At 42.5% G+C, this 26,557-nt stretch overlaps 2 protein-coding genes across 2 annotated transcripts; both read right to left on the minus strand.

The window, feature by feature from the left end:
- Window positions 1-11,493: 11,493 nt before the first annotated feature.
- igf2b (insulin-like growth factor 2b) lies at window positions 11,494-16,170 on the minus strand. The gene is made up of 4 exons (XM_034141482.1): window positions 15,985-16,170; window positions 14,995-15,145; window positions 13,305-13,486; window positions 11,494-11,921 (listed from the first exon to the last, which is right to left on the minus strand). Exons 1-4 carry the CDS (start codon window positions 16,057-16,059, stop codon window positions 11,682-11,684), a joined length of 648 nt encoding a protein of 215 aa, XP_033997373.1. The 5' UTR covers window positions 16,060-16,170; the 3' UTR covers window positions 11,494-11,681.
- A 1,568-nt stretch (window positions 16,171-17,738) lies between these two features.
- On the minus strand, window positions 17,739-23,740 carry th (tyrosine hydroxylase). The gene is made up of 13 exons (XM_034141136.1): window positions 23,561-23,740; window positions 23,038-23,241; window positions 22,045-22,219; window positions 21,874-21,962; window positions 21,675-21,742; window positions 21,532-21,582; window positions 20,715-20,860; window positions 20,460-20,595; window positions 20,108-20,177; window positions 19,970-20,026; window positions 19,353-19,448; window positions 19,112-19,245; window positions 17,739-18,511 (listed from the first exon to the last, which is right to left on the minus strand). Exons 1-13 carry the CDS (start codon window positions 23,642-23,644, stop codon window positions 18,352-18,354), a joined length of 1,470 nt encoding a protein of 489 aa, XP_033997027.1. The 5' UTR covers window positions 23,645-23,740; the 3' UTR covers window positions 17,739-18,351.
- Between the last annotated feature and the right edge of the window lie 2,817 nt (window positions 23,741-26,557).

The following is a 26,557-nucleotide window of genomic DNA, read 5'->3' on the forward strand; positions in this document are numbered from 1 at the left end:
AAAGATCAGAATGATGAATGCTTTCAGTCATAATATCATCTTTTCTTTTCCATCATGTCTTGCATCATTGTGCATATATTCTCCACTGTGGCACAGTTTACTGGTCTCCCATAGGCAGACCATTAATTGCTTGGCGCCTCTCAAGAAAAAAACAGGAAAAAAGCAAACAAAGAAACAGTTTTGTTAATTGCCTGCTGCTGTTGGCTGCTGATTTGGCCCAAGTAGTAATGCCAAATCTTTTGGAACACACACAAACATCATACTGCCACCCATCATTAGCAGGGCTCCGTGAACACTTGTGTGTGTGTGTGTGTGTGTGTGTGTGTGTGTGTGTGTGTGTGTGTGTGTGTGTGTGTGTGTGTGTGTGTGTGTGTGTGTGTGTGTGTGTGTGTGTGTGTGTGTGTGTGTGTGTGTGTGTGTGTGTGTGTGTGTGTGTGTGAGTGTGTGCGTGTGTGTAGGTGTGTGTGTGTAGGTGCATGCGTTCATATTTAAATGTGTCTAAAAGTGTGTTAATGTAGGTATGTGTGCTTTCAATGTAAGTTTGTTTTTACATGACTGTTTGTTTATGTTTGTGTACCTGTGAGTATACACGTGGGTTTTCACAGTGAAACCTTTGTCATCACTTGTGTGCCAGACTGGTGGTGGCACTGCCATTACATTTAAGCACACACACACACACACACACACACACACACACACACACACACACACACACACACACACACACACACACAAACACACACACACACACACACACACACACACACACACACACACACACCACACACACATATATATATACATAGTCTTTGAGTTGTGGCATTTCTGGATAAGTTCCCATCTGCATTACTGAAGCATGAGAGTGAAATTGACAGTCTTGGGCTGAAGGATGGCACAGCAGACACAAACAACTGCTGCCAGCTTCCATGGCAGGTCTCACAATGGTTTGTTGCAGCCAAATGGCACAGTTGCAATGTCCTTCTTGAGCAATTTCTTCATAAATATTTGCGCTCTTCTGTCGAGTTTTTGTCTGAGTGTGTGCGTACGTGTCTGCATGGGCTTTGACAATATCTGAAATGTCTGCCATTCTTAGACAAAGTTGTTGTTTTGACAAAGCAAACGGTAATCATGTAATTTTTTCACAGTGCAGCGTCTAGGGGAAGTGTATTAATGTAGGACCGGATGATGCGCAGTCTGCCAGTTCCTGAATCCTGCAGAAATCTTTGCACAGAAGGACAGGAGTTGCAGAAAAACAAAGAGGAAAAGGGTCAAGAAGAGGAAGAGAAAGAGAGTGATAAAAGGAAAGAACTCGGTAACCCCTGGACCCTGGCAAGGCAGGGTCCATCTGTATGGAGCTTATCTTGTTTATGTGGTGGAGATAACTAGAATGCTCATCTGGCCAGGGAGAGAAACCTCCAACATAGCTGTATGCTGACACTGGAGACTTAAGACTGGAGCCTGTGTGTGTGTGTGTGTGTGTGTGTGTGTGTGTGTGTGTGTGTGTGCGTGCGTGCGTGCGTGCGTGCGTGCGTGCGTGTGTGTGTGAGCATGACAGCTGGACATACAAATGCTGGCACACGCTCAACTGTTGCACAAAAGTCCAACTCAACACTTGTCATTCAAAAGCATGTAATAACATCCACAGGGATCCGTGTAAGAAAATGGAAAAACATGCAGAAGTTAGCAAAGTCTGCAACTCCCACGTCGTTGTTTACTTTCCTTTTTAGTCAATCAAGTGTGACAATTCTCTGCGGTTTAGATTTAGTAACTTGAAAAACTACAAATCTTGTTGTGAATATGATTTCTCCAGCTGTTGTCAGTCCATATATTTGAGTTTAGAAGATGGCCCTTTCAGCGCTGCTTGTGTTGTTTATCTCTACCTGAACAGAAATAATATTACCAGCTACTCCAACAGAGAGTCATCCAACAGAGTTATTTGAAGTGACGGATAGGTATGGATCATGGTCTGCCTTGTAATTAAGAGAGATTGCTATTTTCCCCTCAGAATGGGCTCTCCTATCCTGATCTGTAATTATATGTTGTTCAAACATAGAGGGGAGTGTCCCTGGTTATTGTGCAGCCTGCTTTACCACCACAACAAGTGCCAGCATCCCTGATTGTCTGCCTTTGCTTTTACAGATTTAAATTCTTTTTAAAGTTTTGTATTTACAACAAAGTGTGATTTGTTTCCTTGCCACAGTTTTGCACCCTTCACTGTCTTACCTATAATGTGCCTAATGAAAAACATTGCCTGTGTGTGTGTGTGTGTGTGCGTGCGTGCGTGCGTGCGTGCGTGCGTGCGTGCGTGCGTGCGTGCGTGCGTGCGTGTGTGTGTCCAAGGTCGTGCCCCGGTGACCTTCACATAGTGACATTGACGTGCAACAATGATGAATGCCCTGATAGAGTGAAGTAAGGACACACCTGGATAATGTTAAAGTGAGAAACTCAGAAACTTAAACGTTACAAGATGCTGACCTCCTTGTTTAATTAAGTGCAGCGTTCTGCTTTTAAACATTTACTGCCACCCACTTCACTCTTCCTGCAACACCTTCAGATAGATTTAGCCTTAAACTAATGCATGAATATTTCACAAAAGCAGAAAGTGATAAAGGTAAGCTGTGTTGGAAATGTATTTGGTGTTGGCTGATGTCTTTCTTTAGTCGGAAAATAGGAATAGTTTTATTTTAAAGCGGCCACAGAGTGTAACATTTGACCCCTGTGAATAAGTATAGCCCAGGCGGTCTCTGCACCACACACAGAGTATGTCTCAGTGTAAAGCTGTGACCCCCTTGTTTTCCAGTAAGAGGAAATTGTCATGCAATGACCCAGTGACCACACTGGAAACCACTTCCCCCTTTGTTGTGATTTTGTATGGTTTAATCTTTCCCATGTTCTTCAGAGTCTATTGTCACATCCACATTGCTTTGCTATTTCTCCCATTCTCCCTTTCAATTATGGGTTGACCAAGACACCAAAAGCCTACATTATTGCAAAACTTTACAAATATAGCATCAAAGCACTCCATAGTTAATGTGTGAGAGGGAAGAATGGATCTCTCTCGCTTTCTAGGTGAGGATCAGTGTGATGCCCCTGTGGGTGACATCGTTAAGTGTGTCTGCCTCTCATCTGCAGGTCACTCATCAGATGAAACTTAGCTTACCTGGGCCCAATGTGCTACTATTTCAGCTCCTGCAGAGGCTCTAGTCTCCCCTCTCACTCCTCACTGCCTTAACAGACAGACTTTGGTTTGGTTTGGTTGTTCTGGTTTACCCTTTTGCTTTGTGTGCCCTTTACAACATTGACATCCACACACACAATCTTCCCTCATGCTCATCACACACCACTCACATCCCATCTGTATGTCGTTTAGTATAATTTGCTTAATAAAATATTGTTTACATTTCAATCTTGGTGTTGTCTCCTTTTTTGTCTTGGCTGCCTGAGCCAGGTCGTGACAAATGGGGGCTCGTCCATTTAAGCTATGTAAGTATTAGATTGTTTAAATACTTTAGGTCATTTCTTTTTTTCTAGGTATTCAATTAGCGAGTTCAACTAGGTGTTGTATCTGACTGTGCTTTGTAGTCAGCTCTGTTTTTTTGTTGGGAGATACACCATGTCCTCATTGGAAGCCTTTGTTCGTAGGGTAATGTTGGTTTGTTGGGGTGTTGCATCTGGGACGGAGTCAGTGCCGAGGGCAGTATCTGTACCAGCAGTTGTACAGGCAACAAGTTCGACTTTTGATCAGCAGAAGGAGCTATTGGCTTTACAATTTGAGCAGGAAAGGTTAAAGAGGCAAATGGAGCGAGAAGAAATGTTTGAGTTGGAGAAGATGCGGCAGGACACTGAGAAGGCAAGGTTGGAGTTGGAACAGTATAGGTTGCAGTTAATAAACGGGCAAGCTTTCTCAGGGGAGTTCTAGGGGGGATCATGGTGCCTCCCTTGGCATTGCATGAAGAGGTTTTGATGTTGCTGCTAACCTGCATTTAGTACCAAAGTTTAATGAACGTGATCCTGAACATTTTGCCAGATTCAGACATGGTGCTTATGCTTCAGTGTGTCCTCACTGGAAGGGCCCAGCAGGCCTATTCAGCTGTATGTGGTGTGGTGAGGTTGACTTATGACACAGTGAAAGCAACTGTGTTAAAAGCTTATGAGTTGGATCCTGAAGCTTATCGTCAGAAGTTTAGGAGTTGGGTAAAAGGTGATGAGCAGGCCAATGTAGAGTTTGTCCGAGACTTAACCTCCCATTTTCGACGTTGGTGCTCTGCAGCTAAAGTGGATTTTTTAGTGGGTCTTTGTGTGCTTACCATATTGGAGCAGTTTAAGAATGCCATCCCTCAACATATTGCTACATATGTGAATGAGCAGAAGCCCTCAACTGCACTGAAAGCAGCAGAGATGCTTTGTGTTGACCCATAAGGCCAGTTTTGGGGAAGTGCACTCTGGTGGGGATTAGAACGCTAGCGGTGATGCGAATCCACGCAGTGGCATGAAGTTTGCAAAGCCTGGTCACTCACGTAATGAGTGTACTACAGTGTGCAATTACTGCCTTGGCCAAAAGATAGGCCCAATCTGTCCCTACATGCCCCCAGCTTTGTTCTACAGTTTTAGAGTAGACTGTTGCTCTTACCTCTAGTGGCTCATGTGAAGTGTTAGGTAAGACTGGTTGTTTGTACCCAGATGAGGATTCTGGTTTTGAACCTTTTATAGCTGACGCCATTGTGTCATTGGTGGGCCATTACAAATGGTTTCCGATAAAGCTACTCCGTGACACAGGTGCTAAGCACTAATTTGTCTTGGGCTCTGTTTTGCCTTTTCATCCAAGACTGCAACGGGTGATTACTTGCAGATGAGAGGGATGGAGATGGGTTGGATTCCTGTGCCACGTCATCTTATGGAGCTGGACTGTGAGCTGGTTCGGTTTCTTGTTTCTGTTGGGGTGTGCCCTGAGTTACCAGCTGAGGCTGTCTGTATGATTCTGGGTAATGATATGGCTGGTGGTCGAGTGTGGGCTGGTGTTCCGTCGCCCCCTGTTGTTTCCGAGCCTTCGGGGTCTGAGGTGTTGGAGAAGAGTTAGCTGGTTTTGCCAGGATGTTTTTTGGCCTGTGCTGTTATCCGTGCACAAAGCCGAAAAGAGTGTGCTCCTGAGTCATGGGGTAAGGCGCGTTGGGTGCTTTCTGAACGTGTAGTTCCACTGCCTGAGCTCCCACCGTTTGGTTCAAAGGCCTGGGTTGAGAACCAGAGGGCTGACTCTTCCCTGTCTGAGTTGTGGGATGAGGGGCTGCCAGTTGACAAGGTCAGAGATGGAGCCCCGGGACACTTGGTTCAAGGGGATTTGCTGGTGCCCAAGTGGGCACCCCTGTGATGGTGACTTTGTGTCATGACAATCAGACATAGACCAAAGACTGTTTTTGCATTTCTTAAAGTGTTTCGCTCATCCTCATTGCCCTAAAGTTGGATCTTGTATTTTAGACATTGTAAACTGTGATACCAAAATAATTACGACTATGACAACTACAGCCATGTAAACAACAAATATAAACATGGACTCCGAGGAACTCTGATACCCCGGACCCTCTTCTCTTCTCCTCATGCAGTTTTACTTAGTGCAAAATCCACTAAAACTTCCACTTCATTGTTAATGTGTCAGAACCTACGGTTACATAATTAGGAAAGCCTCCTTGCTGCTCCTGGTTGATTAGTAATCAACAATTAGATAGTTTTGTGGGGCGCTGAAGAAACACAATCGCCTCTTTATACTCTGGCTTTGCTGTAACCACCTCGGAGCCCATGCGAGGACTGGATTATATTTTATACTATGAAATAAAGCTCTTTTGAGGAAATAAGCTTGAGTTTCAGATTAATTAATGAGAGAGGGATAGGGAGAAAGACAGATAGAGCAGTGGATGGTCACACTGCTCACAAGAGTTTAGACTATTCCAGGGGGCCAGTACAGTTTGTCCCGGCCTTAGAAGTTCTGTGGTATGACCCCTTTCCCTCTGATTCTCCCTCTCTCTGTCTCTTTCTCTCAATCTCATTCCCCTCTCTCCATCCCTCTTTTCAGTCCGCAGCAATTAGAGAGGCAAAGTGGGAAAAGAGGAATGTGTGAGCACGCTTTGTGAGGATTGGTAGAAAGAGAGAGGGAGTACAAGAGAGAAAGTGAGAGATAAAGAGAGAGGGAGAGATGAGAGAGACACAGAGGAGGGGAGGAGAAGAAAGGAGAGGAGAAGGCCTGTCTTAATTGGCCTGTGTGGCCACGCTGGGCTGTGATGGTCTGGGCTTGCCAAACCCTGTGCCTCAATAGTTGGCCTGGCCTTACATGCATCCCGTGCATCCGGCCAACCACAACTAACTCTAGTGTGCTCTTTGGCAGTTTCCAATGTCAGGCCTGGGAGAGTTGTGCCACCCACATCTACACTCTGCTCCACAGTTCAGGAGGCCTCTCTTATGGGGATGGATGCGTGGGTTTGGTTCATGGTTTATTTGGCTCCACCAGTTTCGGTCGAGTTGACTTTTCTGTGCGCTTTCTATTGTTTTCTTATTTAGGACAAGTGATGTTATGCCTAGGTTACAAATTTAGAAGCAGATGTAAATTTAAATCTGATATTAAGTTAAAATGCGCCTAGCCAAAATACATGCATACTTTGGCTTGGACACAAGAAGGAATACTTTTCCAGTTCTGTTAAGGTTTTGTGTATCAGTCATTATTCACTCTAAGCCAGACAATACATGTCTAACTACATTGACATCAATGATAATGACTTTTTTGTTTTCAATGCCATGCCAATGTGGCATCAGATCAAACATTCAAACCCAACAATCAGGGAAAACAAGTATAAGTCTTGGCGCACTGTGGGCCGGTTTGGCTTGTTTTGGTTGCCTTATGTGGTGCCAGACCGAGAGCCGTCAGACTTAGAGGTGACGTGACGAGCCCTGAGGACTAGAGTGTCCCTGATCTCATTACCAAGCTCTATAGAGTCAAACTAGGTATAAACACCTGCAGGGAACAGGCTGATTCCCAGAGAAGCTGTTAGAGAACACACACCACACACACGCACACACACACACACACACACACACACACACACACACACACACACACACAACACACACACACAGAGACACACACACAAACACACATAGAGACACACACACACCTGTCAGTAGGTAAGAAAAGTAATTGAGAGAAGGCTTTTTTATTGGGAGTGACACTAAAAAAGAACGCTACGCTAATAATGCATTAATCAATAAAGGGAATGGAGTCATTGTGAAGAATTCACTAGCTGAAAATGTGCATGTATGATCAGTATGTCCATCAATTTGTGAGAACTTGTGCAGCCTCTAGCCATTCTTCAGAAATAAACAATTCCGACAGCATCCACTTCATGCTGAGTGTTTTCCCTCTTTTTGCAGGGGACCAACTTCTTAGCACGGCAATAAGGTTTCATGAGACAGGCAAAGGTGATTTTTTGATTGAGCTATTTGTGATCGAAAAAAATTGAACACAAGCTCCTTTACTATGATAGCTGACCAGCTTTTCTACATTCCCAGAATCAACACATGTGCATCTCATCATTGCAATGCAGAACGTTACACTAACTCCAGAGAAAAGGAGATTTCTGCCCTTTTGACGCCAACCTAAAACAGAACATAGAGCTACAGTAGCAACTCGGCTGCACCACGTTAAACCCAGTGCCTGAAAAACTGTTCCATTCTGGGAACAAAGCTCTTGCATCGTAAATCTGCCCGGTAACAGACATCACATGAGTGGCTATGCGCATGCATGTCAACAATGAAAGGTCGTTCCATTTTCAGAATACGCATGTGATAATTTGAGACATGTCGGTTACTAAACTTAGCCACTGAAGTGGATTTTGCTCCATTAGTTAGCAAGCCGCTGGAGGATGGTGGGATGGATGTACGGATGGGTGTGTCTGAGGCAGTGAGAACAGGTCAGGTTAAGTGTGGCATGCAGCAGAGGAAGGACTGAGGAGTTGTGGTGTGCCTGTTTGCCACTCTGTGAATGCTGATTTACCACTTTGGCACACTTTGCCCTATCACAGAGCAGGAGCAGACGCACAGACGTGGAGAGAAAAAAAGATGGGAAAGAGGGAGGGTGGGAGAGAGTAAAGAGAGGGTGCTAAAAGCAGCTGGAGGTTCTCCGCAAGGCCTTAAGATCTAATCAATCATTTACAGGGTACATGTAGTTTAATTGATATAAAAATACTTCAGAGATCGCTCTCAAGCTCAACAAACGAGAAGTGTAAAAATATGTCAAAGACCAGCAAGTAAACCAAACAAAGCAGTAATTATTTTAGACATCGTATGTTTGATAAAATGTTTTTTTATTGATATTAAAAATGAAAGTACATGAATTGTGCATTTCGGACGTTCTAGCGTGCAGAGGTTAAATCAATAAAATACACACAGGCTGAGTGAGCTACTGACACAGAAAAAGTTGCCATTGCTCGGCAAGGTATCTCTTCATATTCAGCTAAAAGAAGTGGTTGTCTTCACGCCATTCAAAAGAACACTAGAGTAGCCTGTTTGAACATTACAATAGTGAATGAATGCAGTCCTAGCAGGAAAATATGAAATAAAATAGAAAATATAATAATTTTATCAATAATAATAACAATTTAATAATAATAATTGCACTGCCTGCTTTGTTGCACAACTGAAGTAGAATATAATTAGAGACAGGCCGCAGCCTTGATAGTTCAGATCTCTCTGACAGAAAGAAGATTTAAAGTATTGGCTTGACTCTTCACCATGATGCATGACACAATAGCGGAGGAAAACTATATTGTGCCACAGAATGACTTTGTTTCTGACATGGCCTTCAGTGGTTTTTTCACAAAGAGCTAAATCATTGTGGCCAGGTAAGGGTAACAACCTCAGCTGCCCTTCCACAACAAGATTATCACTGACACTCGGAAACTACTGCACTTCTCCCTCGGAGAACATAGACTGTTTAGTTTTTTTTCCTGAGTGCTTCAGAAATGGTTCAGTGTGATAGCCCTTCATCAAATGCATAATGGATGGGTTATTGGATGATTGTGGAGGGGTAAATGGCAGGCTAACAACCCTGCTCCCCCTCGCCATGCAATACATATTGTTGATGCGTACGATCAGGGGCATTGTCTTTTACAAACAGAGAAGAAAGAAGACAAACAGACAGACAGACAGACAGACAGACAGACAGACAGACAGTGAGGTTTAGAGCGGTGATATGCTCTCTCCTTAATAGACAATGACCTTTTGGTGACCTTTGATGACTACTAGCATCATAGCAACATCATTACCTCCAATTAAGGCATCAACACAATGACTCGTGTAAGTCACGTGTAAGCTAACCACTAAAATCTACAACTGACCGGACAGTTACAGCCTCATGACCCAAACCAACACGCGAGAAAACATCAGTGGCACTGGCACGTAGGCAAGATGCTCTTTAGAAGATCATAGGACACCATGTACAATTACAAAGACATGATTTAATGAAGGACTGATCATTCTCACGCCATCAATACTAAAGTGGCTTCAAAACATAGTGGGTTTGAGTACAATCAATGTTGAACAGTTATTTTTCCAATAATAAAGTCATTCATTTATGCTTTCTTTTTCACAGATAAACCCTGACAGGCTTCTGGAAATCCATGCAGACCAATGTATTCAGAGTATGTGCCTATTCCTGTGACATAACACGCCTAAGCAATCCAGGCTATGCTGCTGTTAAAATATTAATTTAAAGTAACTATGGCAAACGGAAAAGGAAAAAAAGACATTATTTTTGGTACAAAGCATCTACAAAAAAGCCTTACAACTCCAATTGGAAAACAGAGATCATACAAAATAAATCCGTCAGTTGAGCATCAGTGCTACGTATATTATTTGGACCAATTTTCAAATATATTTTATAACAAAATAAATAATGCCTTTATACAGTGCCCTTATTTGTATTTCAACAAACAAACAAAAAAGCTTGGCGGCTCATTACGCAAGATACAGCTCAGACTAAAGGAAAATAACACAACGTCCCTGGAAACTAATTATATATCTATATATCTATCTATATATATGTATGTATATATATAAATATATATAAATAAATATATATAGATATATAGATGTATATATACATATAGATATATATGTTCAAGTATTTGTTTTCAGGCAAAAGCATGTGAATACTACTGATATACAATAAAAATAAAATGTTAGTTGACATTATTGCTGTTTTTTTCCCTTTGAATTGAAATGTTGTGCCTTTCTTTAGAACTGTAAAATAACATTATAACATAACCATGGAAACAAAAGAAAAGCCTAACTTGGAAAAACAGGAATGTCACGGTACCAGAAACTGACGGGGTTTTCCTTTTTTTGTTCATTGAAACATTGATATGAAAAGAAAACAGATAAAAGACACAATCAAATATAATCATCATTATCCCACTTGTTCTTTGTCCATTCCAAGTTACTTCCTGTGAGAGCAGTCTGCAAAACCATGGCAAACAGGAAGTTCTGTCCCAGAACTGTAGTACTGTCCAAATCCAGGCGGTCCACGGTGTCCCATATGTCCCCCACTGCTCCCTGTGTCTGCCAGGGACAGGAGGAACAGGGACTGGGTTTCAGGTCCCCCTTGCCGCTTACGCTGGCAAGCTAGTGATGAGCAGCCGCGAGCACTCGCTGTGAGCCTAGATGCCGATACAGCCCATTTATTTTCTCAGTGACACTTCCCCCTTGACATTGCCACTGCCAGGAGCTCCACCATATCCTTTATCTTCCTTTTTTCAAAAGTCACACTTTCCTTAAAACGGAAAGTTTTAATATTCATTCAAAGAAAAAAAACGTGCTTTTCAACCTCTTCTTTGAGTCCATTCCCAAAGTTAGCACCATGTCATTTTTTTAAGCTACACGTTCATTGTTCATAAAAAAATAGTGCCATTTTTTTCTTTACTTTGACGTAATCCGTGGCAATGTGCAATTTTGCAGACTCTTTTCTGCTTTTTGTTTGTGATCAAAAGGTGCTGGAACAGGAATCTAATTTTAAAAAATAATTCCTTACAGTGTGGAAGTCCCTTTATAGGTAGAGGTGCAAACTAATAAGAAAAAGAACTAACAGAGATTTTCTTTTTGCCTCAGGAAAAATGATGTGGAATGAATTCTTTCATGCAAGCTGCTCTTCACTTTCAGTTGTCTTCCACAAAGACAAAAAAACATTCCGCTGGGTGTCCTCTTGACACTTGCAAACCACAGATCTCTTTCATCTTCAGTTCTCCCTTCCCTTTTCTCTCTTGCTTAAGGATCCACCTGAATTGCATTCAGCCGAATTGTTAACTTTTTGTTCATCGTTTTTGTTTGTGCCTTTTGTGTCAGTGACTGAAAGAGAGAGGGAGCGAAAGAGTTCAGACAGGAAGAATGTGAAGGCATGTTTGTGTGCCGGAGGAGGGTGGGTGGTTGGGGTTGAGGGGGGGGGGGGGGGGGGGGGGGGGCATTTGAAAAGGGCCAGGGGGTCAAGAAGTAGTGGATGAGAGCAGGGGGAGGGATTGGTGGGCTCGGACAGGGCAGGGGAGGTCAAAGAGGACTGCCACAGAAATGACGTCAGAGACAAAGCTATAATCCCCTAGTCTTTTTTTCTCCCTCGAAACTCTTGTCTGTGCAAAGGGCTGGCAGCGGGCTCATTTGTGGTTGACATAGTTCTCCGTGGCGAGCAAGACAGGCGGCAGTTTGCTGGGCAGGCTGATCAGGGACCTGTGGAAGACTGCCTGCTCCTCGGCCTTGATCTTCTCAGCCTGCCTCCGAGACTTTTTGGCCCTCAGGATGGCGGGGACGCCCCTCCGGAGCCGCTGGGCCGCCTTCCTCTGCCACACCTCGAATTTGGAATACCTGATGGTCCCATGCTGCTTCCTTGGGACTTCCTATTGTGGCGTGCAGGCGAAAAAAGGGAAAAGAGGGAGTTCATTAGTTGTGATAAGATACACTGCAAGTGCTTATTACAATGGGGGAAAGCCTTGTTTGTTTTGCAAAAACATTCAGTCATTGTTGGGCCAGTCAAATGGAAATCAAATGTCATTCTTATATTGCCCAGCGTCACAACAGACTCGCCTTGCCTCCGACTTGCCCTTGTTTTGGTTTCCTTGACTGAGAGAAGCTGTCAACAAGTGTTAGCTCAGCCTCTTTAACATACTGTCAAAGGGAAGGGCGGTCACTCGCCTCATATACATATGAGGAGCACAGTGTCGTTCACCCAACGACCCGCTGAACTGACTAACCCCGTTACGTGAAACGCCATATAAACGCACTGTCATTCCACAACCTCTATTCAAACCCAGCAAACTCTTTTAAACAGCTCTAGGTGTTTTGCTGAGCACCCTAGATTGAGACAGAGTGGGAGTGGTAGCAGCGGGGCTAGAATGTATGCGCAAGTACCCAGTGCTCTGTCTGAATGGCTTGTTTTGGTCCTGCCACTTGAGGAGTGTTTATCCCCCTTCATTCATTCCAAGCCTGCACAATAGCCTAAGAACAGCTGGCCCTCAGAGCAGGCTGTACCCATCAACTCTCCCTGCCCACACAAACTAGGGACATGTCCCAACTAATTCCCTTGCAGTCTCTTTTTATTGTATTTTAGGCCGAGGATATTTTCCTCTGGTCATTCGCAGAAGTTCATTTTGGGTTTGTTTACATCACTAGCAATCTCCAACCACTGATGCAGATTTTCAAACAAGTCAAAGCAGAAACCCTATACACATCTTTCCAGCCTTGTCTAAAGGAGGGTGGAAGGGATTTGAAAAGTCCTGGAAAACAGCCACAGCTCGGTCTTGTGATCACAAAGACCTGAAATGCTTTGATGCATGTTTGTGACAGATTCCGTAGAAGCTCTGCTGGCCAGGTCAGGTGTTTTTGACCGCACAGATCATAATGCATGCCAGTTTCGGGAGCTTGCTGTTCCGTGACTAATCATTAAACGCTCTGAACACACTGTTTGTTACGGACCAGCAGTCTCTAACATGTCACAGACTTTCTCATTCTCTCTTACACACACACACACACACAGGAGTTGTATGTGATGTGACAGTCTTGATGTTTTCCATGAGGCTCAGCACTTTACATGGAAGCTAACTGCTTACCAATGTCCATTTTAACCAGATAAACCTGTCTTTGTGTGGGTTTCAGTCTGCTCTTGGTGTCAGAGATAGGGGTGAGGCTCAGAGGTGAATGGAGGCACAGGAGATGGATGGACAGATAAAACCAAGCTTAAAAACAGTTTCCCATACTGGCGTGTTGTTGTTGTTAAGACATACCTGTTTTAGTGCGGGCATCACTGGTATGACCTGCAGAGAGGAGGCCGACACGTCCCTTTCGGACTTGGCGGGTTTGGCACAGTACTGCTCCAGCAGGTTGAGGTCACAGCTACGGAAACAACACTCCTCTACAATCCCACGGTTCTGGTTGCGCCGGTTGTTCCCCCTGCTGGTTGGCCTACCTGAGGATAAACACAACAAGGGATGAGTACAGAGCGTGAGGAGGGTGAGGTTAAGGCCTGGGAACACAACACTGGCATCAGTAAAGAATCTAGGTTGTTTTCGTAGGATTACTTCAACAATCATAGCAGTCCATGGAGCAAAGAGGATAAAAGGAAATCTATGAACAACTGCAACAAATCTTTTTGTTTGTAGAGGATAATCTGATTAGGGCTATCTGGAAGTCCCTTAATGAGTGAATACACAAGTAAACACCCTGTGCTGTAGACACCAAAAGAGACTGATGGAGACAGACAGTTAAGCTCTCAGACAGATCTTTGGGTGAGCAAATACATAAAATGGAAACTCTGCTGTGACCTTGTCCTTTGTCAAGTCAGCACAGATAAAGAGGATGAGGAGGGAGAGGAGGGGCGGAGAGGTAGAGAAAACAGGAGAAAAGGGATCAGTGAGGGAGAGAGGTTGTGTGACGTCGAAACAGAGGGAAAGAATGTGAAACAAAAGAGGAAGAGAGTAAAGACACAGGAGAGAAAGGTATAGAAGAATAAGGTGAGGGGGTAAAGGGTGAGCATGTTGCAAAAGGGAACACTATCCACGACCAATAAAGGCCTTGTTTGAAGTCCTGCTCCCAAATCTCATGAGAGGGACGGCTAGATGTGATTGCAGGAAGAGGAACATGAGAGCAAAGAGAGGGTGATCCAGTGGGGGGGGAAGGAGAAGAGGAGGAAGCACATCTATGTCAGCCTAAATTGGATAATGATCTTTCCGATTGTTGAGAAGCTTCTGTGGCGGGCAGCACACAAAGAAACTGTCAATGGTGAAAAGCAGAGGGTGGGACTATATCTTAATGAAATGAAAAGAAAATGCAGATATACTGAATGAAGGTGAACTCATGTATGTCACAAACAGAAGCTTATCCTTGTGAGGATTAACAACCACCACAGTACATTCTCATAATGCTTTACAGCTATCCCCATCATCACTACAATGGAAGCAATAATCAGAATTGATGTTGATGTCCTTCCTCTTAACCTGACATCAAAAACAGCCCCCAACCCCCCTTTTCTGGATCATCAGTGTGATCGCCTGGCCTGGGAACACTGGTGCTGAGGTGACTGGTATGCCTCTTTGGGTGCTATTACTTTACTGGTAAACAAGCGGCCCATTGTGTCGCTCTGTGTCGTGTGTGCCTTCACAGCTCGCCGGCCTTTCATATGCAATGAGAGGTATGGGCTGTAGGCAGAATGCGCACACTCAGCCGAGCAGCCTGGACGAGGTCTTGAGACACACAGCTGGCTATAATCTCCTTCTCACTCTTTTCTGTCTCTCACTCAGTGTGTGTGTGCGTGAGAAAGACAAATACCAAACACGCATACCACACAGCCACAGACAGAGCGATAGCCTCAGCTATCCAAACAGATGTGTGCGAATGAACAACAGAGGGACATAAAAAAGCTAAACGGCGTTGTGTGCAGCGCATTGTGCAAAACTTGTGCCGGGATTGAAAACCTACTGAAATAGAAGCCTCTGTCTTCACAGACAAACTGCAGCGCATCCACCAGCTCTCCCCCACACAGCGTCTCCGCCGAGGCTATTTCCACAGCGTAGAGCGCGAGGGCCAGTGCAAACAGCAGCACGCGACTGGACGAAGACATCTTCTTGACCTGCAGGCAACAGAAAAAACACACATTTTCACCATGAAGCAACGGGTCATCAAATGCGAGCACACAATACAGAAGTCATCAACATATAATTATCATATGACAGCCAGATGTTGCCTATACGTTTTGGTAAAAGAGGAGCCCCTCTTTTAAACCTTTTCTATATATTGACCTACTAACTCAGAAAGAAGCCAATTGCGTGCAACCAAATTATGTCAAATGCACATCCACCCCCCTTCAACTGTTATCACCCGCTGTCATTGTGTTGCACCTGAGAGAAGTGCTTATTCTTAGGGAAAAAGTAGACGGTATTTCTGCCGTTCACACTCTTACACAACTCCCCAGAAGTTGCAAGACCGGCTGCTCGATAGTTAACTATCTGAAAAGCCAGACTCAGCATATATTTTCCCCTTGCTCACCCTGTGGTGAGCTCACTGACCCTCAGACCTACCGCCCCCTATCTGCCGAATCAAAGACCAGCTGTTTGCTCCGAATCCAGTAAGCGGCGCACCGTCCAGATGGGAGAAGAATAAAATACTTCTCAACCCGTTTCTCGTTTTCTATCCTATCAGGCAACCTGTTGCACACATGCTTCAAAGCTTCAAGCACACTCCGTGTCATTTGTGTATCTTGAACTTTCTCTTTTGCAGCATGCAAAATTAAAACACATGTCCTGTTCTCATATTGCACAAAAGAAAATGATGCGATCTAGGCATCTGCTCAGCCCGAGGCGGTATCCCACTTATAGAGCCAAGAAAACATGGTTAAAACCCTGCCAGAGGTCTATGAATACACGCGCAGCACAACCGGAGAGTGTAAAACTATTTGTTCCCTCTGGTTACCTTCATTCTGCTGCTCTCCGTTCTCTGGCAGGTGTGGCAAATTGATTGGTGTCCGTGTCTTTGCTGGGTCTCCATGTCAGTTGGCAGTAGTCAAAATGTAGGGGTTATTTGGTTGGAAAGGTTGCAGGTGAGTTAGTTTCCCAGTTGGTGAAGCTATTGAGATGATGTGTGAGACGCTGTCCCAAAGACCAGGCGACAGGCAAAACTTCACTGTGAAAACTATTATATACCAAACACGCCCCTTACACCCACACCACACCCCTCGCTCCTCCTCTTCACTGCTGGTTAAAAAAAAATGGTCCAGGGACGTTTTAAGGAAAAGTGCTAAAGGGGAGAAAAGGCAAAAAGAGAGGGAGAGAGTGAGAGTTACAAAATATGGAACAATTCCATAGGCATTTTCCACGTTTACGCACTGTAACCTACAATCACAATGTTTACACACAGGACGCAGACTGAACAAGAATAGACGTAATTCCTCAGACTCCAAGAAAAATGTCAAAGTGTCCGCCCTGCTGTAATTAAGATTAACATTCAGAGTGGAAGAAGTGTGGCCATGGTCTGCGGCTCACTGACTCAGGTATGGATGCAGTCACCGGGGTCAAATGTGACTGAGTGAATGTTGATTAGTAGGTTACCTGAAGGCAGCAGGATGATGCAGCAGCAGCAATGAGTGGCTGGTGCAGAGTAGTCAACTGTAAATGCTGCATCTTTGGAGGAAGTGAAAAACTAAATATTAATAATAATTTATATTTATATATTTAAAACTGTCAATGCATCACTCATACTGTGAGACTGTTTAAATACCAGCAGGAAAAAAAACTCATCCAGATGTTGCACAGGTAGTTGTACAATAGACACAACAATGTCCTGCATGCATCAAGCTCCAAAATGTAATTTTACATAAAGGTAAGCTTTTTCTTTTTTTTTCTAACACTGTTTGAGGGTTCCCTTATATAAGTGGGGCTTCTGCAGAAGGTAGGGATCCGGACATGTCTTCAGACTCAGACTGACACCTAGTGGTCCTGGGAGTGAACCGTTTGTTTGTCTCGCAGGTTCAGCAGGTTGGTTTGAGCATCAGAGAGTACTGAACAGCTGCCCACTGATACCTGAACACCAGGACAGGAGCTCTGTCCGGACAAATCCCCCAAGGTTGGTTCGTCAAAAGCGTGTATTCATTTATTCTCTAATGAATATTCATAGACAGTACTTTCCGTCATTGTCCACAATAGCACATTTATAATGTGGGTCCAATTGGCGATGATGAGCTTGCATTCTTGTGGTTGTCTGTTGTCATTTAAATGGCGGTGATGCAACATTTGAATATAATAGAAAAACAAGTATTGTATTTGTTAGAATATCTGTTTCTTAAGCTATTTCCCTTAACTTTACAGAGGTGTATTTTTGTAATACAGATGCATATTAGCTTGTTTTTAACATTTAATAATATTGCAAAATTGTTCATTTACGTTTAAGGCAGGCAGATAGCATAAAGCAAATGTATTAATTGAAAGGCTTAAATAGAATTTGCTGTGAATTTAAGACTAAGCATAAACACCTTGCGGGACTGCCCCCTCTTGTGGCAGACAGATGTCCTAGCCAAGTATTATACAATTTTGGTCTGTAGGATTTGTGTTTTGCAATGTATGGACACAACATAAATAAATAAGGGATGACAGAATTTTTTTTATTTGCCATCTTTAATGTTTGATAGATACGTTTTTGAAACAGTAGTCAACAGTTCATTACATGGAAAGTATGTTGTATTACTTATTTTATTATGCGATACACTGCAAGACAGAAACACCAGATAAATCAATACATTTAGAGGCAATACTCAAATACTGAATTCACATATCTGCAAAATAAAGAATTTAACACATAAGAGATATTCATTTCTAAATAAAATAACTGTGATTTAATATATATTTCATAAATACGTTTTATTTGTTAGACACTTTAATATTTTCATTTGTTTCTTTGATTTTAAAATAATTGTACTATACTCATTTAGTTTTCTTTTTATACATTCATTATCACATTATTTTATATTATTTTGGTTCCGATTTTGACACATTTCTCAAACAACACATTTTTTATTTATAAGCATGAATGGCCCAGTCAGTAAACCCCAATCATTTCACCCAGCGAGGTGTTAAACATCTTTGGAAAGCCTGCGCTGTGACTTGAGGTTTTAATGGTTGCAACATTGTCGGCCTACCAGCAAGCAACAACTCTTCAGAAACAGCATCATACTGGAAGTACAGCACAGAAAGATGAACACATTGGTCTTGATCACACATCGGACGTCTCTGAGCGCAGCAGAGAGGAAGCAGACAACAGCAGGGCGGTCGCAGAACCGGGTCATCATCATGACAAAACACTGAGGGCGTCTGTTAGCAGCTTGAGCTCGTCCTTCACTCCGTCCAGGCCTGCTTGGATCTTCAGTGGGTTGTCAAGCACCTCCACACTGCTGGTGAATGGATCAAACCTCACGGAAAAGGGACGCTTGATTCCCGCCACGTAACCCCTTTGTCAAATATACAAAACAGTTAGAACCCTCAAAGAAGTCAAAGATGAGTATATGAGCTCTTCATAAATGCAGAGAATTTAAACCAAAATATTTCTTGTGGCCAGTGAAGACTTAATTGACTAGAAAAAAGTTCCCCCAGTTGTAGTTTATCCTATGCATTTTGCACTTAATAAAGACTGGATTATCCTGCTTGTGTCAGTACACACAGGAAATATATTCACTATGGGCCTATACTTCGACAAACATTCCCGGGCAGATCATTTTCTCTGAGTGTGTCAAGGATGCCACATTTTATATTCTAATAGAAACCAAATGTTGTGAAAACATTCACTAAAGCTACTTGTTTTGCAGGGTAACATTTGATCTGTTTGCCAGATAAAACTACAGCGTTTTGCCTTGGTAAGAAACACTACATTAGTAACAGCTGTCTTCTGGCAGCTATGGCTGAAGTGTGTGGCCTCAGGGGCTGGCTGGCTGTTCTATGACCTTGTCCTTGCATAACCCCCTCTTTTTGTTTTTCTCTACTTCTCTGTGTCTCTCTATGTTCTTGTGTATTTGTGATTGGGTTTGAACAAGTAAGCATGTATGATTCAGTACCTGAATTTTTCCTTGGCATCTGTAAAACTTTCAGAAATGAAGTAGACGGGCTGGTACGTCTGGTCTTGGTAGGGCTGCCTCGCTGCAGCCTCTGGTTCAAACTGCCTTGTCTCTGGTTCATCAGACAGCGAGTGCTGGATTTACATAAAAGAGAAAGATTGAGAGTTATCTGACAGCTCAGGTGGCGGAGAAAACTATCATATTTTAAAGCAGATAACAGAGAGGACATGCTTGAACGTACCACAAGTTCTCCGTAAGAGGAGAGCAGTCCAGCTCCGTAAGCCCTCACCTCACCATTCTGTTTGCAGAGGCCGTACTCAACAGTGAACCAGTATAGCTGATGGGAAATAAAATAGATTTACTGAGAGAAAGAAGGATACTGGGGTGGACTATTAAATGATTTTTTCACACATCTTAGGTAAGGGACTGTACAAAAGGGACCAGAGCTGGTTGTGAGTCAAAAAAGGGGGGGTGAAGTTTTTTGAAGAGTTTGAAGCGATTTCTACACGTTGATAACGTTGTAAATCAAAACAAAACCATGTGGTTAGGTTGAGGAAAACATCAAAGTTTGTTGTTTTGGTTTAGTACGTGTGTTGCATAACTTTAGTAAGGCATGTAAGTTAAGAACATCACGCAGGTGATGTATATGTTAAGTACGTAACATAAATTAAGTTGTGGAAGTTAAAATGAGTTAATGTTGACCTTTGTTTGTTTGACCCTTACATGCAGCTCAGCCCCTCCCTAGTGGTCTCTTACGTCACCTGACTTCTTTCTTTTCTCCTGTCATAATTGCTACAGCCACTGGAGGTCACCACTTAACAATGAACGTAAATATGTGTTGGAGGACTGAAGTCTTACTGAGGACAGTTTCTCAATATCTTCATCCGAAGCCCCAAGTGATGCCAGGCCAAGGTTCTGAAGCACATAATAAAAAGGTTAGTAAAATAAATAACACAGCATGCATTATAAGACTGCTCAGGACCTCCACCCTCTTACCTGTGAAAACTGGGCAAAAGTGCGATCAGCCAGCATTGGGACGTGGCCCAGCAGTTCATGTACACAGTCACTAAAGGGAAAGAAAGAGAGATTCAACTGGCACCATATTATATCTAAATGGAAAAACCATATACAGATATGTTTAACTAAATACAGACTTTAAGGTACGAATTGTGTTAACAAGAGAAGTGAAGACAGAAGTGTGTTTTTCTTGCAGACTAAACAGGAATTTGAGAGATAAGTTTAAGTTCATTGTATATGTTTGCTTTATTATTATTTTAATGGCAATGGCCATATGTTGGATGAGGTTTAATGCGATGAGCAAAGCAAGAGAAGTCACACTCATACTCACGGCTCTGGGGAGTGCATAGGGGACGAGGCGTGTCGGATGTATTGGGTGCACTGGAACACCCTGAATGCCAAACTGGCCAAGAAATCTCTGGCGGAGAGCAGACCTGCCACTGGACGGAGCAGGAACCCTGTTCGCTCTGTTTGAGTGTGTGTTAGGGAAATAATAGATGAAGAGACAAAGAGAAAGAATATAGGTAAATGGAAAGTGTATTATATAGACTGAACACTTCGGTTTGGTTTCTTAACCCGTCTTTACCTTTGAGGAAACATGACACATCTTCCAACTGGGGAATGTTGTCTGGACCGTACCCACAATGCCTTTCCAGCAGATTGAGGGCATCGAGGTATTCACTGCAGGCATGTGTGATATACAATTCCCTCAGAGTTGAGTAGACTTCCCTCCTAATTCGGGATTAAATGACATTCAGGTTTTCTTCTTTAACAAAAGACTTTCAAGCATTGAGGTGTAACCATCAATAAGGATAAAATGAGCTGGAAATATAATTAAAACAACTTTTGGGACTGTTTAGTTATACCATTCTCTGCATTGCAATTTCTCAATATTTTCTATCTTATATTTCTATTTTAAAGTATTGCTTGATCATTTATCTTAATAGCTTTTTAAGTACAATGCAAAACCATTCTTTTCAAATAAAAACTAACTGGCACGTCATAGACTCAGACATCTTCTTTTGGCAAAACTGTGCACATTAAATAAATCATACAAGTATAACTTCACTTAATTGTAAACTATAAAATCACGTTTCCATCTCCCTGATAAAATGATGTGCTGAAACTGGCACACCTAGAATGCTTTGAAATTATTGAAGCCTTTGATCTGAAACAAATTCATAAAAAATACAAAACAAATGTTATCTGTCTTTAAAGACAATATAAAAAGGGACTCAGTGGGTTGTGAAATGACACATCAAAGCTCTCATAATCAAACGGCAAGAAAGTCAAACTGATCATAAGAAAAACAGGCAAGGAGTTGTTTTCAGCGTATATTTTGGTATCATGCTTTTTGGTGTAAGTCTTCATATCAACTGTATTTAAAATGAGCATGCCCTTACCATGTGGCAATCTCCATCTCTGTGTATTCCACTCTGGGAATTGTCTGCCCACTGAGGACAAACACAAATACACATGCATCAGGGATAATCAAGTTTTTAAAAATAATGTCTGTGCAGCATTCAGGCAAAATACTGTATCTCACTGTCTGTATCTGAAGGCGATGTCTCCGATCATCTTCCTCCTCTGCCTGTAAGCAGGGTCTGTGTAGCCCTGTCAAATCAAATATAGGCCTATCAAACACTGATCACATTTTCTGTTTTATGACATATTGCTCCAACAACATAATCAGCAGAATATTGAGAATTCTCAGAATGCACGATAATGGAAAAGTCTTTACTTACAGGATGGTCTTGATCCAAGTCTGGATCGAATTTTGTGATCAGATGATGACATTTATCCAAATCTGCTATTTTCTTTGGGAACCAATGAACTAGAAGAGAAAGTTAAATACAAATGTAGTTTGATCAAATACGTTTCAAATGGTTTATAATAAAATAAGTAAATTATGTTACATTTGACTTCTTTGGTGGTTTTAACGTCCTCTGCATTCCTCTTGATGGAGCTGATGAGAGTACTGACGTCTGAGAGGTGCACCTCACAGCGGACAAAGTACTCCAGGCCTTCCCCGCTGTCCTTCAGCTTCCGGCACGGGCGCGTCTCCAAATGTTGAATCTTAGCTTCAAATGTCTGAAATAAAGTCAAGACACCTAAATGTAACTACTGCATCAATACTAGATTAAATTCACAGTATGACAAAGGTACGATGCATTTATGCAGCACAGTATTTGAGAAAGCATGCCAATATATTGTGGAACAGTCTCTTAAAAATACTAGTGAGAACAGAGAAGACTTGGTGGATGAATGACGAGGAAAAAATAATGCAGAATATTTTTATAAAATCAAGCTAAACAAAATATGCAAAAAGTAGTTTTAATACATTCAACAGTGTAAAATAAAAGGTAAGAGGAGTTGGATTTTTTTAATTCAGGTACTGTCCTCACCAAGAGGCTATATTACTTATTGGTTTGTATTCTCTCCAAGCAATATAGACCACATTGCCATCTATGTTTTGATAATTTAGAAGTCATAACCTCTAATAGATTATCAAGATCTCACTGTGTGGAAAAAGACATGTTATCCCTCCGACTACTCACCTCTCACTAAACTTAACATTAATAACTTAACAGTTATTTAGAGGGTGAGAAACCCATGCACATAAAAATATATGAATATTGGCTAGATTTAAACTGCATTAATTACAGTTCAAGGGATACAACACCAACCAGTTGGATTTTTGAAAATAAAACACAAAGAAATTGTCTAATAAATTATGCCTTTTTAAAAGTGTACCTTTAAAGCATTAGTAAATGCTTTAATAGTCCTTAATCAATTGCATCGTATAAACTCGTTAAAAAGCGTGACCTAAGTGGTACACCACACCCTTTCGTCAGAATTCTGCTTACAAATACACAAAAAACATATTTGCAACCTCACAAGAGTTATACCTCGAAAACTTTGAGTGTCCTCGACAGTGCAGGAGTCTTGGAGATTCTTAAAGTGAAGAAGAGGTTGAGCAGCGCTTTCCCATTGTCCTCCTCAAACACTATCTGCTCGCTGGCCTCTGCAGCTTCTGCGGCTGCAGCGGCGGCTTCCCTCTCCTTGCGCGCGTCCTCGATCAAGCTTTGCCGTCTACCGAGGAACCTTTGAGACTGTCCCAAAAGAGAAACAAGAGTCTTGCGTACTGTAGATGTTTTGATTTTCAATCAAGTCAAACCTAGGACACGGCTAAACTGAGTAGCTGACATAAGGGAATATTTTAGCTGATGTCCGGTGTGTATTGCTAAATGCTTTTTTCTACAGAAATACAGCGGGCATCGTGCGTAATTGTCACCTTGCCAAGCACTCTGCGCGCAATCACTGTTTTAGGTGGAATTCTGGATATTATTCAGACACATCACTGGTAACACTGTGCCAAATTGTTGAAAACTAAAATAACAGATAACTTAAACTGAATTCTATATTTCTTACCGTGATGGAGTCAGACCTCTCCAGCTCGGATGCTGCTCTGCGGATGGTCTTTGTAGAGGACGTGGAGCTGCTTGATAGGGTCATCTTCAGACGCAAAAGTCTTCTGTGGTCTTTGGCGTGTCGAAGTACTAGTAAACTGGCAGTGCAGTTGTTTCGCTCTCTAGATCTACCCGGCGTTGTCTTGCGCTCAAAGCTTTCCCCTTTTTTTCAGACAGGTTCCCTGTTTTTATAGGGTCATTTGTTTGCGGTTTCTGACGTCAAACATGCTAATGCTGTTGTAATAAATCAAAGCGCAGTATCTATCAGACTCATCCCAACCCAGACCGTATAGTAGCTTACATCTTTTGTAAAGCCTACACTCGAGCATTTTTCTCATAATTGGTCGTTTTTTAGTGGTCTTCAAACAATTCCAAAGATTGATGAATTTACATTTGCAATTAACAACTTTAAATACATGTGAAGTTATCAGTTATGGTTTATTTATTTTATGCTTTTATACAGTTAACATTCACAAGTTATTGATGCATGTTTAGTGTCTGAATAAAACAATATATCTATATTTTCTTAATTCATACTTATTTGATTAACATTTACACCAGACAGGTGAATTTGTATGGTAACAGCCACCCATTTGCCATATTAGTCATTTTTAGACAATAATTAAAGCTTTGACCTCTGGGCTTTACATAAAGAGAAAAGTCAACTTTCGAAAATTAAGTCACTTTATCAGTTCAATCCAATCTCCACAGCTCTTCACAAATTAGATTAGATTGTGAAACACGCACACACAAACGGACATAGAGAGAGAGAACAACACCTTGTTTTGCTGTTTGGGCCACTCTGTCAGGTTTTTTTTACCTCAGCAACAACAACATCAAGTGCATTTGTTGCACTCTTGGCTGGGGACTTTGGTGGTTAACATGATTGTGAAGTGATGTACGGTGCCCACAGGCGAGCAGAGGTAAAATCATTATCTGTGGATCTGCCACAGCTGCAAACCTTGCATGGGTGCAGAAAAGGCAAATGGGCCCCAGTGTGACTCTTCCCCCCAACCTGAACATAAGGTCTGAAAATGCTAAAGGGCACTGCTGTGGCCCCGGGGCCAGACAACCGCAGTTCTGTCCTTTATTGGAGGATGACAGAGTGAGTATGAAGAAATGAAGATAAAGCAAACAGACAGTAGAAACCACCTTTCCACCTTCTTTAAGCCTATTTTCTGCATGGAAACAGAGTGATCTGGTATATCTTTAGAAATTATGCTTTTTTTATGTGCTTTTTTATCTTGACCTTTTTACAAAATTGGTATGACATATAGAAGAACAACGGGCAAACACTTGACATTTATTCAGAGATAGCAATAATTATCAATGCTATGGTTTGTATCTATGCCTTTCAAGCAGCTTATAATATTTGTAATGCAATTAGAAACTATACAAATAATTGATGTAGAGGATAAAAACATTTAATTAAAGCTGCAAGCAGCGTTGAGCGGGTCTTCGACGCTCCGCAGGCTGTTGTCCACACGTCGAGGTGTGTGTGTAGGTGTCTCGAGGACTCGGCTGTTGGCAAACGTGGGAAGTTTCAGGCCGATCGGACAATGTATTTAGGAGTTACAGCAGTATCATAAACATTGTGTTTGATGGCGAGTGATCTGTCGCCATGGCAACGGAATTTGATGACACCCCATAATACGCCTAGATGTGTTGAGGGCTGCATCGTTATCAAACCTGTGAAGTTTTGGGCCGTTTGGAGCATGTTAACTGGAGTTATGAGAAAACCGTGTTTCACGGCGACCATTTTGTTACCATAGCAACGACATTTGACGAAATCTCAAAACTGACACATATATGTGTCGAGGGCTTGACGGTTAGCACACATGGGAAATTTGAACACTTTTTTACCATTTGCACAGGAGTTATAGCAATATCGTGCTTAACGGCGAGGGATGCGTTGCCATGGCAACAACTTTTGAGGAAAACTCACTATTGTCATATTGAGGTGTTGAGGGCCGGACTAGTAGCCATCATCTGAAGTCTGGTGCAGTTTGGATCATTTTCCATTGACTTAAGACCAGTGGCGTCGCCTGGCCTGGGCATCCGGGGCTTTAGCCCCGAATGTTTTTTCTCTAACCCCGGACAATTCTCCCTCAATAATATAATACATTAACCGTGCTTTACGTGAACCTCATCATGACACAAGAGAGGACGGCAGCACTGTAATTTCCCGTGTTCAGTGAATGCAACAGAGGCATGACACCAGACCAATCAGAGAGTTGCATGGAAATAAACGTGTGCTTGTGTCATTCAAGCTCGGCTCTGTGTGTGTGTGGCAATAGCGCATTTATGGCGCGTTTCCACTACACGGCCTCGCTCGGCCCCGCTCGGTATGGCTGGGCCTCGTTAGGACTGGCTCACTTTATGGCGCATTTCCATTACAGTTTAGGAACTGGGGTAGTATCTATAGTAACGCAGTGTAGGCGGAGCCGTGACGTGATCTTCAGCGAACCCCAGAAAAACAACACAGCCGTTAGCTGTTAGCACTCAGAGCTCACAGCTCCTCATATATGTTCAGAAACTAGACAAAAGTGAAACAAGTACAAACCACAGACTGCCTGTGTCATGGTGAATACAGTCGCTGCTTTATTTATGTCTGTATAGGCCGTTGTTGTGAGTGTGGACGGTCGGAGCATATACTGCGTTAGCTTAGCCAATCTCCATTTAGAACACACGCATTTTAAAAGGTTTTTCGCCTGCCGTCTGTCTGCAGACTTGACAAAGCATTAATTCATGGTTTTTACTAACCGGTATCAGTATGTTGTTACTTCGGCATCATTTTGAAACGTGTATTACAATTAAATCACGGTCAAATATGTCCATCTTGTTGTAGTTGTAGCCCCCTTGCCAGTGATGCTCTCTCTAGTTTAGCATACTCAGCCCGACTCAGCCTCGTTGTCTCTGGCCCTAGACCCGCGATTTTATGAGGCCAGAAAAACTGTGA

Source organism: Trematomus bernacchii, unplaced genomic scaffold, assembly GCF_902827165.1.
Source record: "Trematomus bernacchii unplaced genomic scaffold, fTreBer1.1, whole genome shotgun sequence".
NCBI classification, from domain to species: Eukaryota; Metazoa; Chordata; class Actinopteri; order Perciformes; family Nototheniidae; genus Trematomus; species Trematomus bernacchii.